The 19,759-nt window shown below is 42.2% G+C and overlaps 1 protein-coding gene across 1 annotated transcript in view; it reads right to left on the bottom strand.

The window, feature by feature from the left end:
• The window catches only part of LOC146009671 (protein-glutamine gamma-glutamyltransferase E-like), a 45,512-nt gene extending 26,197 nt beyond the window's left edge, over positions 1-19,315 (bottom strand). Inside the window, exons 1-6 of the mRNA XM_083150128.1 lie at positions 19,114-19,315; positions 17,728-17,901; positions 15,962-16,204; positions 8,831-8,949; positions 5,297-5,425; positions 3,615-3,792 (exon numbers count right to left, since the gene is read on the bottom strand). Coding sequence (XP_083006254.1) covers positions 3,615-3,792; positions 5,297-5,425; positions 8,831-8,949; positions 15,962-16,204; positions 17,728-17,901; positions 19,114-19,315 — 1,045 coding nt within the window. The remainder of the gene's footprint in view (positions 1-3,614; positions 3,793-5,296; positions 5,426-8,830; positions 8,950-15,961; positions 16,205-17,727; positions 17,902-19,113) is intronic.
• Positions 19,316-19,759: the final 444 nt, after the last annotated feature.

Below are 19,759 nucleotides of genomic sequence, written 5' to 3'. Positions count from 1 at the left end.
CTGTATATGTAAAATTAGATATACATTAGAGAAAGCACACCATTAGAGAGCAGTATTGGCTAACTCACTAATATTGGCTTGTTCAGTGTCAAACACCAAAGAACACAGAAAAAGAAAGACTCTTTGATGAGGCACGCTATAAACTAGAAACAAGGTATTGAAAAGTAAATTTTATTATATACATTAAAATGCATTGATGATAGCAACATATTATGACCAGTAAGGGGCTAATTGGTTCAAATTATTTAGGAAAGTGATCCCGTTCTATTATGTCGGTGTGAGTGAATCAATTTGCCCCACCTTTCTGGAGTCTAAATAGCTCCAAAGTCAAGGTTAAGACGGGCCTGGCTGGTGATAATATTAATATTAATGTTGAATAGTAAATACTTTACTCTCCCTACGATGGTAGGACATGATTGGCTCTTAATGGACCCACGCGGAGGGAGTGGATCTCCCTGACAAATGAGGTGGTCCGACATGAAAGGTTTGTGTATCTTTAAAGGGGCTTGGAAAATAAATATTACGACACTTGGAGCAGATAGATTCAATCCACGCTCATGCACCAACATACAGATCAGGGTTAATTGTATATATATATATATATATATATATATATATATATATATATATATATATATATATATATATATAGACCGACAACACCGCGGCACTCGGGACTTGCAGAATAAATACAACAGCAGCTAATAAATAGGTTGACGTTTCAGCCTCCAACGAGGCTTTTATCACAACAGCTTACTTTGATAAAAGCCTCGTTGGAGGCTAAAACATCAACCTATTTATTGGCTCCTGTTGTATTTATTCTGCAAGTCCCGAGTGCCGCGGTGTTGTCGGTCTGTCTATTAACCCCCTACATGCTGCTTGGGAGTTACTGAGGGCACAGGGACATTACTTTGGACATGAAGCTGAGTGCCGGCGTTCCCCCGCTATATATATATATATATATATATATATATATATATATATATATATATATGCAGGCTGGCACTCCACCGTTCAAAAGACAAATTACTTGCCTAGGTGCCTTCCGAGGTACAGCAGAACCTATTGATATGCAGAGACAGTGCGGCGGCACTCACCAGGACTTTCAGCTTAAAAAGAAACAGTCAGACCACTTTGGGGTTCTCCGTGCGACGTTTCAGTCGGCTAGACTTTTATCAAAAACTTTGGGCATACACGATATATATATATATATATACATACAATTGGGTCAAGAGTGGATGCACATTAAATGGTTACTATACTGCGGTGAGACACTGGACCTTATTCTGATTAATTTGGACCTCTGTGCGTTCGCACGGAGGACCGATGTTTTGTGACTGCGCATGTGCATGCGCGTTTCTGTGCATGTGCACGTGGGTGCGTGCAACCACGGCAAACTTTCGATGCAAGGAAATCGCATCGCATGTCCCATTTTAGTGCCGTGCGATCCATGCGATGCGATCTCAGTAGTTTATATGGATGTAGTATGGATGGACGCCGTAGCTATGCTTTCAGAAAAAGCTTAAACTAGGGGAATAGTGTAGTCAGTCAGAACTTGCGTAAGTACTCCCGGGCACTGTCAGATTCAGTCTGAGGTAATATCTGAGAGTGATGGCTGCTTTTCTGAGTTCTCAGAATGTGACAGAGGTGACAGGCGTGGCAGGTGAACAACTGACCATGCCTAATTCTGAGGAGGAGGCTGTGCTGTTTTTTCAGTGACACGGGTTGCTGCCCGTCACGCAGAATTGCGTCAATGGCCATCGAATGCGGCTGTCCATGCAGCACGTGGCGCTGCCACATAAAGTCATGCAGGAGAAAGGTCAGTCTTCGAGTGGACCACTGGTTCCCGGGGTGCCGGTTACCCTTCGTGACCCTGGTCTGCTTCATATACTCCTGGGCAGAGGAGATGACCAGTGTACTGTACTGCCGAAGGGAGCTGCAGATGTGGATAAAAACAACTGTGCAGTACAACAGTATGATGAGGGAGGCATGTGCCATGGATTTGCTGTCCTAGCCGCAGAGGCAAATTGGCGGCCCTGGCATGGTGGTGGAGTTTGACAAGAGCCAGTGGCGTAACTAGATATCCATAGGCCTCATAGCAAAAGTTTGTAAGGGCCCCCTATTTAGCAACTGACAAATGTATGTAAATCATATTACTTAGACAGTAAAGATGGGCCCCCTTCAGCTCTGGGCCCCATAGCAGCTGCAACCCTTGCACCTATGGCAGTTACGCCCTTGACGAGAGCCTCTTCGTCAAGAGAAAATACCGTGTTGGGAGGATGCTGCCTCGGCAATGGGTGTTCGGCGGTATCTGCAGGGAGACAGGCGCCTGCTTTCTAACTGCAGTGGAAAGGAGAGATGCCACTACACTGATGGCTGCAATAAACGTTCATGTGGCTCCCGGGTCTATCATTTATACCGATCGCTGGAGGGCATATAATTCAGACCAACTACAGCAGGCAGGTTATGAACATGCCAGGGTCAATCATAGATACAATTTTGTCGACCCAGACTCAGGGGTGCACACCCAAAACATAGAGCGGCTGTGGGGGGGCCTGCAAATGGAGGAACAAACGGCACAGAGGAACCTCCAGAAAACACTTGGAGTCATACCTCCAGGGAATTCATGTGGGGTAGTTTGGTTTTTGGATCTTTCATCTTTCATTATCTTTATTATTGTTATTTATATTGATTATCGTTTATATTATGTCATTAATTCTTTGTCTTTCATCTTTCATTGATTAATCATTACTAAGTAAATTTACAGTTAACCATTAACGCATGTCCTCATTACTGTGTCAGATGTATTGTATGGCTGGTGCGTGGGGGGTGCCTAAAAATTGTAGTACAGTTAATGCCATCGCACCCTAAAAAATCGCATGCAATCACATGCGATTTTGCATGAGTACAATGGCATGCAATGCGATAAGCCTGCGGCAAAAGAGCAGTGAATAAATGACTAAGTAATATCGCATCACACCCTAAAAGCCCGAGGAAAAAGAGCAGTGAATAAATTACTTAGTAAGATCTCATCGCATTGCATCGCACGCATCGTATGGCACTAAAACGAATCATGCGATGCGATTTCCTTATGCAGAATAGCCCACTAAGCAAATTGCTTAGTGGGCGCCTGGCTACTACATAAGTACCGTTAATTGTAATGTATTTTGGTAGCAATTCTTTCTGTTATAATGCTTTTTATTTTATTTTTAATTGTTTTATATATGTAATGTTAATGTAACAACATTTCAAATATCAATAAAAAAATGGAATTTTTAAAAATATTAATAATTTTGGCAAAACTGCAATTGCATAACACAGAATACACATCTAGTGCGGACCCAAACCTGTCTTTCAGTGTCAAACACGCCTGTCGATTGGGACAGAACCTCTGATTAATGGATAAGTGTGTACTCATGTTACTGTTGCCAGCCAGTGTCACTGAGCAATTGCGCTGGAGATTTTTTTTAGTTAACTGCAAAGATAATGAATTTTCAGCGATAAGTGGCAAATGTGTGTTATTGTGCAAAATGTATAAATATATACCATCAAGTGAATATCCCCATCTGTATCATTCAACAATGGTTCAGTATATTTTGTACAGAGTAATTTACCTGTGCACAGGACTCCAGCGAATACCCAGCATTGCCCATATTTGACTGGTTTATACCCTCCTTTGCGCCACTTCATGAGGATGTCAACACTTCCGCTCCAATCCTGAGGGTCAACACCACCTGACATTTTTGTAGACCAGTTTCCTTCCAGTACACCTTCATCATCAAAGCTGTTTATCTGCAGCAAGGAAGGATGCACACTCTGTCTGAGTAATGACTTTTTTTTTACACTTAGTTGAATTAGTCTACAGAGGTTTAACTAAATTGTATCTTATTAAATCTATATCTCTATTATTTTATCAGTATTAAAGGTGACTGTAGCAGTGTTTAGAGTATTCTTTTATTGGGTCTATTTATTAAGTATTTTGGAAATATATCACTGTTTCCTCCTATTTAACAGAAAGGAACTGACAGAGAAATAAATGATCGTTTCTATGATCCCACCATTTTTGGACATACTGTACATACATACCATTTGTTCTGTTTCACATTCTGACAAAAAAGGCAGTTTTGCAAAAAAGTTGGTGTTTCTGAGTAGATTGGGGAGGGGTCTGTGTGGATGGAGGCAGAGTTTAGATGGTTTGGAAGTGGGGCTTACTGTATATTGTCCTGATTTGACACTTGTACAAGTCTGGAGGTATTGACAATGCAGTTGTGTCAAAAGAGAGGTGCGGCTGCACCCAGGTGACACCAAAATACTGACTAAGTGACAGGAGCTGGGTGCTGCACTGTAATATTGCATGCAGCACCCATCTGCTGTCATTGTGTACTAGCTTTTGTGGCAGTCACAACACTCACTTTGGATTCTGCAAAGGCATTGCAGAAATATCTATGTAACAAACCTTATTTTTGTAAGTATTATCGGAAGCTTCTTTTCCACCTACTACCTTTTGACCCGAATCAGCCAGCCGTATCTACTCTCCATACGTGGATTACAGCCCAGCCCGGCACTCTCACCGCATCTATTGCGGACACTTGCTGCAATGCTATCCTAAATGGATTACAAGCCTCTAGCGGTCGTTTGGTAACTATTTAGCTCTTGGAAATTCTCCATTATTCAAGTTGATTAATACATTTGACATTCACTTGATTTTCCAAAGGTGGCAAACTAGGAACGGGACTCTATATGGTGTTTGAACTTTTTATGGTCTATGTCCACTATAATTTGATTTTATTCATTTTTTGATATTTTTTTATTAAATATTATTCAATTAATTATTATATTAATTAATACATGTTATTAATACTTTTCTAGCACCACTTGTTTATACCTTTTTTGTTTCTACTGTGGGACTTACTATCCCTCTTTGTAGTGGCTGCTCTTGTCACTACACCCCAGACAGCACCTGCCAACGCTACCTAGGTAGTTTTTTTCCTATATTTATAGGAAGCATCTGCTCTTACTTTAACATATGAGAGAATAACCAGCATAGTAAGATATGAGTGTTTGTTGGTGACTAGCATGGAACATACTATGAGTGGTAGTGAGTGACCAGCATTGTTTTAAATAAAAATATAATTAGTGACCAGATACAGGACACGATAATCCGTAGATTTTGATGGTGGAGCCATTACTTGAGTACTGCCCAGGACATAAGATAAGACAAATCTACCACATTATGCACTGGTACAGTAGGTACTAATACCAAAACATAACTATTTTGTACATAGAGTTTTCTTACCATTGCACTGAGTACCCGTCCCACATATCCAGGATCACCCCTCTTTGAACAGTCAAGGGCATTATCTTCATGGTAATTTAAACTTTTATTTAGGATTTGGAAACAGATGTCCAAAATGCCTTCTTCGAACTGTTTAAAAAAAAAACCAAAAAAAAACATTAAACTGTCTGGAAGGAAGTTTTGAAACTAATAATAATTACAACAACTCTGACTAATATGAGAGCAGCAATTCATTTCAATGAGAAAGAAACGTTCTTTGCCTGTCATTTGTGTCCTGATGAACAGACATACCAGTACATTTATAGGAGGAATAAACTGTATAAAATATAGTTGCACCAGGGAGTTTTTATTTTTTTTCAAGTTTTCCATTTGGTGTGAGTCTTGTCTTTTTTTACACGTATACTGCAGGTCCCAACATACCCTGGTAGCCATTACCATATAGCATGACAGGGCTTGCTATCAAGAACTGTAGTGGTATCAAAATAGGACTAGGGAAGGTCCTGATCCTCTTGGTGTATACAGCTGACCACCCTCGGTCTGGCTGGGTTCTCTATGGCAGGGTGATCCAACTCTATGGGTTTCTCTGTTACAGTGCCAGTTTTCCTGGCTGGTAGTCATACTTGCCAACTCTAAGGGGGGGTAATGTCATCAGTGCCATTTCCCTGCAATGGTTATAAGATACAAAGACAGTCTGCGATTGACACCCTGCGACCGTTTGGGGGCGATAACCCAGCATTTTTGTCAGTACCCCAGAAAAACTGCACATGAGGGGAACATGCACATGGGTGAGAATTTGCCTGTCCAGGGCGGCACAGGGCGGCGTTTACCTAATCGTTGGGCTCTGAAGATTTGCAGCCCATGCATCAGGACTGAATCAGGCCCAATGATCCCTGAGACTACATCCATTTCTTGAATATAGTTTCTTTTGGGCCCTTAACTGTAATAGAACAACTTGCAAAGCACAATACATGGCCTAGTGTCTGTGCAAGCAAGTGTGTTTTCATCAACAAGTATAGTATATATTACTAAATACTTTGAGGCTCATTTACATTTAAATGTCATTGTCATTTTAAGGACAGAACTCTCAGATGCTGCAGTCCACATTTGTGCTTAAAACTGTGACTTTTACAATTTTCCTGAAATCCCTCAATTTGTTTTTAAATACTAGTGTAGATGGACACCACAAGTGATGGTTTTTAATATGGGGTGGTAGCGAGGTAGGGAATTCACTTTAAAAATATTCTTATTTTATCACACTGTGCCAAGTGAGCAGCGGTGTAGCTAGGTGCCATAGTGCCAGGAGCAAGGGCATGTTTTGCGCCCCCCTCCCCCCCCCCAATTTGTAGTAGGCGGAGCTCTTGCAAAAAGGGGGCGCGGTCTAACATTATACCACACACCGTAATACCCATTGCACATTTTAGCAAACTTTGTAATACCCATTACACATAAAGCCTCATGCCGTAATGCCAATTACACATAAGGTCACACATGATGCTATTACATACTATATAACAAACCGTAATGCCAAATACGTACTATATAACAAACCGTAATGCCCATTACATACTATATAACAAACCGTAATGCCCAATACGTACTATATAACAAACCGTAATGCCCATTACATACTATATAACAAACCGTAATGCCCATTACACATCTGACACATAATTGCAACTTACCTACATGCTCATTGCTAGGAACTTCATGCTCAATGCCAGGGGCTTCATGCTCAATGTCAAGGGGCTTCATGCTCGTTGCCAGGGGGAAATTAAATAGCTCGTTGCCAAGGGGGACTACAACTGCTCGTTGCCAAGGGGGACCAAAATTGCTCGTTGCCAAGGGGGACTAAAATAGCTTGTTGCCAAGGGGGACTTAATTTGCTCATTGCCAAGGGGGACTTAATTTGCTCATTGCCAAGGGGGATTACATTTGCTCATTGCCAAGGGGGACTTAATTTGCTCATTGCCAAGGGGGACTTAATTTGCTTGTTGCCAAGGGGGACTTAATTTGCTCATTGCCAAGGGGGACTTAATTTGCTCGTTGCCAAGGGGGACTTAATTTGCTTGTTGCCAAGGGGGACTTAATTTGCTCCTTGCTAAGGGGGACTTAATTTGCTCCTTGCTAAGGGGGACTTAATTTGCTCCTTGCTAAGGGGGACTTAATTTGCTCCTTGCCAAGGGGGACCCCTTCCCGCTCCATGCTCTACTCGGCTGAGCTGCCACTGTCCGCAGCTATTTTCAATTAAGTCTCCTGCTGGACCGCTAGCCAATAGGCGCTTGCAGTCCAGCAGCCATCAATGCTGCTTCTGATTGGCTGTTGGACCGCAAGCGCCTATTGGCTAGCGGTCCAGTGGGAGACTTAATAGTGGTGGACAAGGCGTCAGCTGAGCTCAGCCGGGCAGAGCAGGGAGCAGGCTGGGGAGGGCTGAGCTTGTGCTCAGTCCTATCTACGTTCCTGCAAGTGAGAAAGCTACAACTGCATTTTAAGCTATCATGCTGTCAACAGTTACCAGTTGTTTGGTGACTTTTTCTGACACATTTCCAATGAGTTGTACATTTACTGATTGTCAAAACTGTGAATTCGATCTTTAATACCATAACATAACAAACCTCGAGAGTCGTGATTCCAACGGTCATTATACAGACTGTTAACACTCTGACAGTAGGGATCCCGACTAACAGGTACTGCGCTCCCTCATGGGAGTCCATGACCCCCATAGAGGGAAAATACATGGCGAGCGTAGTGAGCCTGCAAGGGGCTTTGTTGTGCTAGCCCTGCTGTCTGAGTCTGACAGGTGAGAATCCGATGTAGGACTGATGACTGTCGGAATTCCTACTGTTGGCGTGCTATACTCTACCCCCTACACTGCCCATTAGAGGGTCATCTCACTGCAACACTTCATCAGGCAATGAAAATGATCTCTCTCACCCTGAGGCTGGAAGCTGTTTTATCATGATGATCTAACAGCAAAAAATGGGGGTGGGATTGCCAAGGAACTGCAGTCACATTAACAATAACATTGGGATTGAGCTATGTTATTTACATTGTTCTCAATATTTGACTTCTATGGATGAATTTAAAATTCTCTTTTGTAGTTATTAAAAAAAATATACAGGGGGGAATTCAATTGTTTTGTTTGTGCCCAAACTTAATGAGTGCCCATAAGAACAATTCAATTGTTCCCCTAATATGGTGCTAGTGGTGCTTATGGATGCCCAGAAGTAGTAGGTTTTGATACGGTTTAGCAAACCTGTCTAAAGTGCTACTGTTTGTGCAGACAAAACCGAATTACTGTATCACACTTTTCAGCTCACCACCTCAGTAGGCTGCTGCTTATAATGTGTCTCCAGTATCTATTCACGTCGCAACAGAGCACCATCTAGTGGCAGCTGCAGGGTAAAACAATTCATTTGCCCCTACAAAAAAAAGTATCTCTCTGTCCCTACAATTAGCAGATTATGGAAATAATTTAATTTTGAAAGGTTAAAAAATCAGTGCATTAAAGTTATGATATTCAAATATTATTATTACTTGTCCATAGTTCCATCCCATTGGCTTGATGGAATCCCAGATACCATAGAAAATGATACCATTGTCATTTAAAACATATTCAATCCTTTCATTTTCATCTTCCATAAAGACATCATCATCTGGAAAAAAAAATATTCATTTGATCTTTGAAATGAAATATTTGGATTAGCTCAAATAAAGATCAATTTGTGTAACATAGGATAATAAATTAGTTCAATTAAAGTAGGGTGTTAATAATACTGGTCATCCCCTGGTTAAGTGAGTAACTTATATTTGTTAACATATCTTACATTATATTCATTGTGTTACCATAGTCATAAGTACATCCATGAAACAGTCACTTATCTTCTAGATTTTTGCAGCATTGGCAAAATGAACATTTTCTGTAACTTGTATACAATATTTGCTTTTCTTGGACACTACTCGTTACTCACAGATACGTTTATGATCTAAAGAGAACTTTATTTTGATGTTATATGATGTTTCTCTAGCACCTAATGCCCCTTTCCCACTGCAGCTAAAAAATGGTAAATTGCCGATTTTCAGCGCAATTTACCGTTTTAAGGCTGCAGTGGGAAAGTGCCAGAGTTGAAATACCGTTTAAAGTTAAATGGTATTTCAACCTGTTTTTAAAGCAGAGTCCTACACATTAAAATAACGTTTAAGGCAGTGGGAATGCCTCTTAAATGTTATTTAGCCTCCAGGCAGTCCCAGTGCCTGATGAGAACTAGTAGTTTTCACTTTGTGCATGTGTAATGAGTGCACGTGCATAATAATGAGCCGCTCATTACATATGCGCATATGTAATGAGCGGCTCATTATTATGCACGTGCACTCATTACATATGCGCAAAGTGAGAACTACTAGTTCTCATCAGGCACTGGGACTGCCTGGACCCCGCATGGACCCTGCATGGACCCCCGCTGCCTCCCCACTGCCCTGCATCCCCGTGCAGGTAAGTACAAGGGGAGGGGAGGTGGGGGCACAGGGCAGGTACGGGGGGTTAGGCACTCTTTACACTTGGGGGGGGAGGGATTAGGCACTCTTTACACTGGGGGGGGGGGGTAGGCACTCTACATTTTACACGGTTCACTGCAATGGGAATGGTACTTCAATGGTATTTAAAACGGTAATCTGCTGCAGTGGGAATGCTAATACCGTTTTAAATACCATTTAAGATTACCAGTACTTTAAACTGGTCTGCAGTGGGAAAACAGCATGAGTTGTGAGGCATTGTACCAACTAGCCATTAGAAAAAAACAACAACACAATTTAGCATTAAAAAGTAAACAATATACAAAATATTAATACTGATGATAATGTATTTCAACATGGAAAAATAAAATCATATATATTTAAACAGAGATATTCCCAAATACATTATTCCATCTATTGGAAGAAAAATAACAGTGATTACTGCTAATAAACAGAAAAACAAGTTGTTTTTAATGTTATATGAAAAGTTAAATTTTTCATATCCCCAAGGGTTAACCAGCGGCATAATGCATGGCATCATGTGGTAAATTCAGAACAAATGATATCACTGATTGTATCACTTTCAAAACATTATCTATCACAGATATCAAATCACATGTCATGTTTTTTTCAGAATGATGTCATTCAAAGAAGCCCTGTCATTATATTGCTAAAATGTATAGTGCTTTGTACACTGTGTACAAGATTTTCTGGCACAATTTGTGCCCAGGAGAATTCATCACAACCAACGCACTTTTGGTGTTGAAAATATAGAAAAAGTCACCTTCTAAGCTACACTAATTCAGTGGAAGTGCTGAAGAAATTAAGAAGCGAGAGACTCCTCTTCATAAATTGAACAAACTCAGCGCCACATTTTAACCTACAATTTTTTAAAACATTTGTTTCATAGGTGGGGTGCACCTTTTATTTAAAACAGGATAATTCAGAGTGCCATAAGGGGACTCTATATTGCTTTGATGCACTAACAGAGTGCTCTATGCTTGCTCCCACACAACTCTTTCTATATACATAGCTAGACCCCCTAAAGTTCGCTGACCAATCGTATCGATGCGTCGAGGATGCAATCAACCTTGGCCTGCACTACATTCTTCAGCACCTGGATATGCCTGGTACCTATGCAAGGGTCCTGTTTGTCAACTTCAGCTCAGCCTTCAATACAATTATCCCCAACATTCTCGACCCCAAACGACTCTGCCTAGGTGTCCCTGAAGCTACCTGTTCATGGATTGTGAACTTCCTAAGCGAAGCGTGCGCCGACCATCACACACTGTGTGTGTGTGCCCCATGTCCCCTTCCCCATTGAATGCTTTTTATCTGTTAAGATAGTGGTACTCCACAGCGGTCTCCCACACTTTGGAGTCCGTCCGGTCAGAGGTGCGGTGTATGACTTCGGTCATGCGCACCTCTGAGTAACCGGTGGTCAGGCTGATCAGCGGTGCAGACAGGTGAATCCCGGCTCCAGTTCGTACCTGTGCCTGCCTTCTGGCCAACACGCTGGTGACCAGACCGCAGTCCGCACCCGGTGTGAGCCTGCAGCGGGACAGGAACAGGTTCTTGCATCCGCGAGCTCCGTCCGTTCAGATTGTTAACGCGGACCAGCTCACTGCCTATCACTGCATGATATATATAGTATATGATACTCAGGGACCTACAGCCTGATTTTTCTTGAGTAATTATTAACAACCTTTAATTATTTGCTGTATCCAGTGGGTTGTGTAAGATCCATATAGAAATATTTTGTATTGTCTGGTAATTGGAAGCATTTAATCTTCCAAGTGATACCACTTATTTGTGGTATATACAGCACACTGACATTCAAATTAGTGCCCACAGTGGTAGAAGGATCAATTCTACGTACCCGGTAACCTCTGATACAACAGTATTAACCGAAGATACACTCAATTAAAAAAGCACCACGACTTAATCATACGAAATAAAGTTTAATGAAGTGATATATGACATTGGGGTCCCACTTTGTGAGGATAGAGATGTCCTTTTTAACTCACATGTCCATGGCTCCATGGCTTTATATTGTCTGTTTTGTGTCTTTTATTTCGCAATCTCTTTTAACCAGTAATTTAAAAAAAGTTACATTTTATTTGTTAATTCTTTTGGCGCACCACACAGAGACATTCTTTTTGTATCCTCCTTCAAACTGAGTTTGAGTTGTGAAAGCGGGGATATTCACCTCCCAAGTGCGGTCCATCAGCACAGGAGCCTCCCAGGGCTTTGTACTCTCACCCCTGCGCTTCTCCCTGTACTACCAAAAACTGCACCCAGACCCGGTCCTAGGCATAGACAAACTAGTCAATTTCCTAAGGCTCTTGCAATGCCTGGGGGTGGCTCATCTTTACATTGGTGGTTAGGGGCACCCGCTGGAATTAGCACTCGCTGGAGCTGCCTGCCGAGTGACTAGTGGGCAGCCGGCAGTGCAGCGTACAGCGGAGCTGAGCTTATGCTGTGTGGAGGTAGAACCGGAACTTATGCAAGAGGCTCCACACGCTGCCAGTAAAAAACATAACACTCGGAGCCTGGCAGTGGCACTCAGAGCCGGATTTAGGTGAGGGTAGGGGGTATGTAACTACAGGCTTCCCATCTCTTAGGGGCTCCCTGTGCACAAGCTCTGGTTTAAGTCACGGAGACAGCTCGGGGACATCTCACATAGGAGAACAGCTGCTGAGAGGAATCTCTGCACCACACAGTGACACTGACTTCACTTCATAAGCAGCAGAGGGAGCTACTGAGTAGCAGCAGCTACAAACTCCGAATCTCACCCTGTCCTTTTCTACTGGTTAGGTTAGTGCTTTGTATGTGTGTTTGTTGATTTTTGTATGTAGTGTGTGTGTGTGTGTGTATGTATTGTGTATGTACCTATGTATGCTGTGTATGTATGATGTGTCAGTCGTGTATGTATGTGTTTGTTTGTTTGTGTATGTATCTAATGTGTGTGAATGTACCTTTGTATGCTGTGTCAGTTGTGTTATGTATGTTGTGTATGTATGCTTTGATGTGTGGATGTGTGTGTATATATCTCTGTATGTTTGTATGTATGTGTGTGTGATGTGCATCTATGGGCCTTATTCTAGTTCACTCTTTCTGACAAAATCCTTCTTAGATGGACAAAACCATGTGCACTGCAGGAGGACAGATGTTACTTATGCAGAGATAATTACATTTGGGTGGGGTTTTAATTCAAAGTGAGATCTATATTGCAGTGTAAAAATAAAGCAGCCAGTATTTACCCTGCACAGAAACAAAATAACTCACCCAAATCTAATTCTCTCTGCACATTTTACATCTGCCCCCCTGCAGTGCTGATGGTTTTCTCCATCTAAGAAGGATTTTGTCAGAAAGAGTGAACTAGAATAAGGCCCTATGTGTGGTGTGCATGTATTGTGTGTGGATTTGGTTTATGTATGCTGTCTATGAAAAAAGGTTAATAAACCATGTGCCCACAAGGACCGCAGCCTTTTAACTTTAAACAGCCCACCTGTGGCTGCACTTATAGCACTGGTTACTTTCTTTGTAGATTTTTGTATGTTGTGTTAGTGTGTTTATTTAGTCCTTAGGGCCCCATTGTCTTAAGTGCCCCAGGCCTCTTGGAACATTAATCCGGCTCTTGTGGCACTTACTAGTTGATATAACTTTAAAGGCCCCCATACACTGAGGATATTTGGTCAGACCAATCGCCCCATTAAATCGGAACAAATCGTCCCTCCTTGACATGCTGTCGGGTCCGATGCGCATCGGACCCGACCAGGTGGTCGGACAGGCAGGCCGTCTGACCACCCATTCCTCCTGGCGACGAGGGGGGCGGGAAGCAGGGACACATGTGATCCATCACAACGGATCGCATGCGTCCCTGCCGCCGGGGATAGGCAGTGTATGGGCACCTTAAGACTGCATTGGGAAGGATCGTGGGAGCATGTGCAGGGACTCGGATACCTGTAAATACAGGTATGGATGTGTGGAGAGAGAGGCTGCAAAGGGCTGGCTGCCACTAACAGAAATGGCAGAGGGGGCTACTGGGCAGTTCCTCCTCCCATGTCTGATTTTATTATTATTTGTTAATCTGTAAGGACTCTGAAATACCCAAGGGTGTTGGAGCTGAAATGCTGATTGGTGCATCTATAGACACAATATCCCTATGGTAGTTGTAGAGTCTCCGTCTTAGTGTGATCTATGTGATCCCTATGGCAGGAGCACAGTCTCTGTGTGTGTGTGTGGCCACACACCTTATTACCAGAGCCCAGGAATGCCCACTACATTCTTAGTTCACTTTCTTTCATCTGAAATTTCACCTACAACTCTGCACGTACATAATTGGGATGCAGAGGTGGTCTGCCCTAAATTCATGTGCAATAGCAGAGTATCCCTACACTTCATATGACATCAACAAAGTGTCTCGCTCAGTATCAGCACATTTGTTTTTCTGAAGGATTTTTATGTATTTTTATGTATGGTATTAATTATGTATGTTGAAATGAAGGGAGGCACTCCAATATTTATTGAACAGGGTGCTTGCTAGACCTAAGGCCGGTTCCTGACCCGCAGATTTCTGCTTGCATCCCTATGGGGCTGCATACAAAAATCCATGAGTCAATGGTTTGTAAGAGCGGCATATAGTCTCACTTACTTGCACTTATGATGGCTTTGCCTGTAATTGGATTGCACCTAAGCTTGATGGTGAGAATGTCTGCTAGGGGGCACCAGCCCAAATCTTGCCTAGGGCGCCAAATTGGCTAGGGCCGGCTCTGACTGCACCTCAGAGGTGCAATCAGTAAAGATAATCAATTTCGCCGATGACACTACCATCATTAGTCTCATCACAGACAGGGACGAATTGGCCTACAGACAAGAAGTAGATGGTAGTGGACTTTATGAAAATGTCTGATGGTTTTCCTCCACTAACAATTAATGACAGTGTGGTGTCGCTTGTGGACTACAAGTTTCTAGGAACCACAATCTCCCGGGTCTTTAAATGGGGGCCCAACACTGATACTATTGTTGGAAAAGCACAGCAGAGGCTGTTCTTCCTTAGGCAACTGAGGAAGTTCAACATCCCACAGAAGCTTTTGCTCCTCTTCTACGCCGCGATTGTGGAGTCTGTACTATGCTCCTCGATACTGGTCTGGTGAGAGAGACAAATGCAGACTCCAAAAGGTAGACAGAACTGCGGAGAAGATCATCGGGCAGTGCTTCCCTCTGTCCAGGACCTGTACCTGTCCAGAGCAAAAAAGCAGGCAACGAAGATAGTCAAGGACCAACTACATCCTGGCCATGGCCTGTTTAACCATCAGACAGAAGCTACAGGTCCATTCCTACCAGGTCTACCAGAAGCCTAAAAAGTTTATTCCCTCAAGCGGTTCTGTCTAGTTGCGCCAAAACCCTTTGCATATAATTTAACCCTGTGTCCCCTCGGAATATCTTTCTGTATGACTGTATGAATGTTCTCCCACCTGTTTATATTGTTTATTGCTTATACTGTATGCTGTTTACTTGTTACCCACCTGGATGCTGCACAGCAAACCAAAAACAAATTCCTAATATAAGCAAGTATACCTGGCCAATAAAGTTGATTCTGATTCCATAGTTCTCCTTTTTTTTTTTTTTTACTAGACAGGTTATCTCAAAGTATTACACTGTTTATAAGCATAAAACTGGAAGCATTTAGTAGAAATTAGTTGGTGTGGGAGGAAGGTGATTGGTTTTGAGGTATCATTTGGGTGGACACAAAAGATATAATATAATATGTGAGAGCCTTTTTCTTCAATGACTTTAAGTTTTGAATTAGGAAAATTGGAAAAATTAAACAAACTCTTAGGGGGGTATTCTGTCCCGTTCTCGGTCAGCTTGAGCTAGTGACCCTGTCCCGTTCTCGGTCAGCTCGAGCTAGTGAAGTGGGGCTCGTTCTGCCGAGAAACCCTGCTCAATGCTGTCGGGGAAGACAGCATTGAATAGGGCCCGGCGACCATCTCCCCCATGGGGAGATGTTTGCCGGCGATTGAATACCCCCCTTAGTGATTAAAAAAAGTATGTTGTATAACAATGTCACAGTGATTGCTGTCTATGGGGCACACAACCTAAATGGTTTTAAAAATAAATTATACTGTTTATATTTAAGTTGCGATTTACCTGTAGCCCATGGGTTAAATAGTAGTATGACATCCTGTAATTTGGCATTTTGCTTCTTGTTTTTGGAGAAGATAGATAGACTCATTTTGTAACAACCAATTGGGGCATCTGCTGGACTTGCGACAGTGACTTTCACCTCAGTGGAGGAGCTGGAGTCTTTTACAGCTTTCCAGGAAGTTTTATTTGTGGGTCCAGAGAGCTGAAAAACAGCCAGTGTGTTGTCAGATTCCAGAGGGGCTGGGCCTGCGAAAGAGAAAACCGCAAAGAATTAAGAGTAGTAGACATCAATGCCATTGGGGTAATTCAGACCTGTACGCTGCTGAGCAAAGCTTCCAGCATCCAGCTAGGTGGTAGGTGCTGCCTCGCTACAGTGAAATCCCACCTTGTGAATTAATATGCTCGATGTGGGAATGGATGAATATGCCTAGCGTAGATATGGCGGGTGAGCAGAAATGTCCCAAATCCTTCGTTACAGGCGCACCATCGGATGATTTTTTGGTACTTGTGTATTAGCACGGCGCCCACTAAGCTATTTGCTTAATGGGCTATTCTGCGTAGTGAAATCGCATATGCGATGCAATTTTCCTGTTTTAGTTAATTTTTAGTGCACCCCTGCCCGTGTTTCGCATCGCATGCCATTTGCGGTGCGATGCGATTTTCCATTGTATAAGCACCCATGCGATGATATGTGATGGTACTTCATTTTAAAAGCACCTATGTACACCCCCACTATCCACTTCAGCCTGAAGCGTGGCGAGCGCAGCGTCCTCCCAACCTTTTCATACCTCCAGTATCCACGTCGGCGTGGAGTGCAATTTATAAAGTGTGGTGAGCGCAGTGAGCCACCGAGCCCTAAGCGTGGCGAGCACAGCGAGCCCCGCGAGGGGATGCGGAATACAAGTAAAGTAATCCGCGTCCCCATGCTTCGGGCTCGGTGGCTCGCCACACTTTCAAAATTCAACTCCATGCCGACGTGGATAGTGGGGGTAAGAAAAGGTCTGGAGAACATGTAACCGCGTCCCCTCGCCGGGCTTGCTGCGTTCGCCACGCATCGGGGTGACGTGAATAGTGGGGGTGTGCATGGGTGCTTTTAAAATGAAGTACCATCACATCTCATCGCATGGGTACTTATACAATGAAAAATCGTATTGCACCGCAATGATGCGATGCGATCCGCAGGCAGGGGTGCACTAAAAATTAACTAAGGAAAATCGCATCACATCGCATAGCACTGCAAAATTGCACGAGATGCGATTTTCCTACGGTGCTGTACGTATGTAAATTGGGCGCCGTGCTAATACACAAGTACCGATTTTTCTACTGGGCACCAGTCATCATAAGCTAGGAGTAGCCAGGGACTTACTTGTGTCTGTGATGAATACAGGCATATCTGGCCTGGAGCTGATGTCACACAGCGTCCCCTAAAAAGCTTGTGCATGCCTTTGTTTTCCTAGGCACGCCTGCATTTTTATTAGAACTAACCACTAACCGGCCAGTTTCAACCCCCGGATGCCTACTTTCTGTCAAACACCTTGCGAAAGGCTAGCGAAAGCAAAAAGTAGCATGCTTTCTTTGCTAGCAGGTGTTTTGCATGCGTACCACGGCCGCATGCATGCGCAGCGTATTGATAATCATCCTGCGTGCGAATTCGCACATCAGCAATCATGTCTGAATTGGGCCCGTTGTGTTATTAAATAGTGATGAGGAAAATAACCGTACTGTACATAGCTGAAACACCCCAACTAGCCGATCTAGTTATACATTACCTGTGGCAGCAATTAGTTGCAACTGATCTCCTTTCTGAATGGGCCTGTTAAAGTGAAGTGTTATCCTAAACGTCTGTCCTCGCCTCAGAATTAGTTTGCTGCTGTTGTAATAGTCCGTCCTGTGTTCCTCCATGTTTAATTCCTTTTCCATACTGAATGTTTTCAATTTTAGTGCTGTAAACAAAAGAGGTGTTTATAAATATAATGTAGACATTTACTTACCTTATAAAAAACAGAGAGATAGATTGAGCTAGAATATAGATATCCCGTTAATTTTATCAATCAGCAGGCATATATACTACACTATAATCACAATATCTTTACAGATACAAAAATAGAAATAAAAATTAAAAAAAATAAAAAATAAAAATACCCAGCTCTCTCTCTTCTGTGAGAATTACTAACCAATTTTTTTCTTACATATCGGGGGAAATTTACTAAGATAAAATCGTGAAAAAAAATCGTATTTTCTTACGGAAATATGATTTTTGGGGGCGTATTCATATTTTTGGCATTTACTATACCAAAAATACGATTTTTCGTATTCGTATTGTTAGTAAATTTCCACCATCAACTCTATACAGGAGGCTGACCATCCAAATGAGAATGCATTAGTATTTTAATTAATAGGTGGGAATTTTATAAATGCAGGCTTAAATATTGTTGTTGAATTATATACATTGTATATATATATATATATATATATATATATATATATATATATATATATATATATTTATTATATTTTAGATTTTTGTGTTTAGGCAGATGCAGTGATTATTGTGTAGTATATATTCCTGTTTATTGATAAAATTAAAGGGATAGCTATATTTCACTGCAGTTTCTCTCTGGTTTTTATCGGCTTTGATTTACGTAGATAAGTACGTCTGACTGCAGCTTGAATATAGGACGGTTATTTGGAAAAGCATTGAAAACATACAGCGCATAACCATTTTTTCTGTTTTGACATTACTGAACTGTAATTAAAAGAAAAGGCCTATGTATAAGGTCTAGTACTGACTCATAGCAGAGCTGGCCATTGTAAATGTCTATGTTTTCTTTTACCAGTTTATGTGGCCAGCAAAAACTAATATTAAAAGAGTTACGCTGGCACTTATTGTGAACTACTTGTACAGATGAGTTAACTAGTTTTGCCATGGTTATGTAGTTTCTCCGTCCATAAGGGAACACATAATTACTGCCTACAGGAGGTCTGTGAATGACAATGGAAAGTGCAGGCTGGTGAGTGACCATGTGGGATATACTCATACTTGCCTACTTTATCTTTCTCCTCCCTGGGAGAAGCCCGGAGATGAGATGCAGCAGACCACTTTGGGGGCATCCCCATACTCAATAGCATTAGGCCCCACCCCTGCTGTAGCTAACTAGTGGAGGAGGTCAAAATCTCCTTCACCTCCATATACTGTATATCAGGGATTCCTTTGTAGGAGCCAGCACTGCAAAGAAAGTTAATATCTGGGGCAGCCTGCATCTCCAGGGCCTCCCCCCCGCAATGATGAAAATGGGAGTTCAGACTGTATGGCAATGTCCCAAGCTGCAAGACCACACCCTCAACCTGTGAGACCATGATCACACTACAGATAATGCTGTAAGAGTGAAGGGATGCCGCTGTATTTAGTTATTAACATTTGTGGAATGCATGCAGTGTACTCTAGGATAACTGTTGGGAGTCCCCGCTGTAACCCGCTTCTCAGCGGTATGCATACCGTATTGCATTCTTGATAATCACACTTCTAGCATTCATTATTTGTACATGTGGCTTGTAGAAAATGCATTGGGGTGAAACCACACATAGTGTACAGCCACACATGCACAAACTGGTAACAGATGAATCAATGCATAAGATGGATTATGAGCTACTTTAGTAAATGTTGATTGTTATTTTAGACTTATATGTGTCTATATAGTACACTATGTCTATTTTCTTTTTGCATGGCAGATGCAAATTAGTTATATTATTATCTTTGTGACAGCATACATTATTAATTACAGTTACTGTGTTATAGGTATT

This window comes from Crinia signifera, chromosome 6 (assembly GCF_055691185.1).
Source record: "Crinia signifera chromosome 6, ASM5569118v1, whole genome shotgun sequence".
Lineage (NCBI taxonomy): Eukaryota > Metazoa > Chordata > Amphibia > Anura > Myobatrachidae > Crinia > Crinia signifera.
This window is presented reverse-complemented; position numbering and strand designations above follow the sequence as displayed.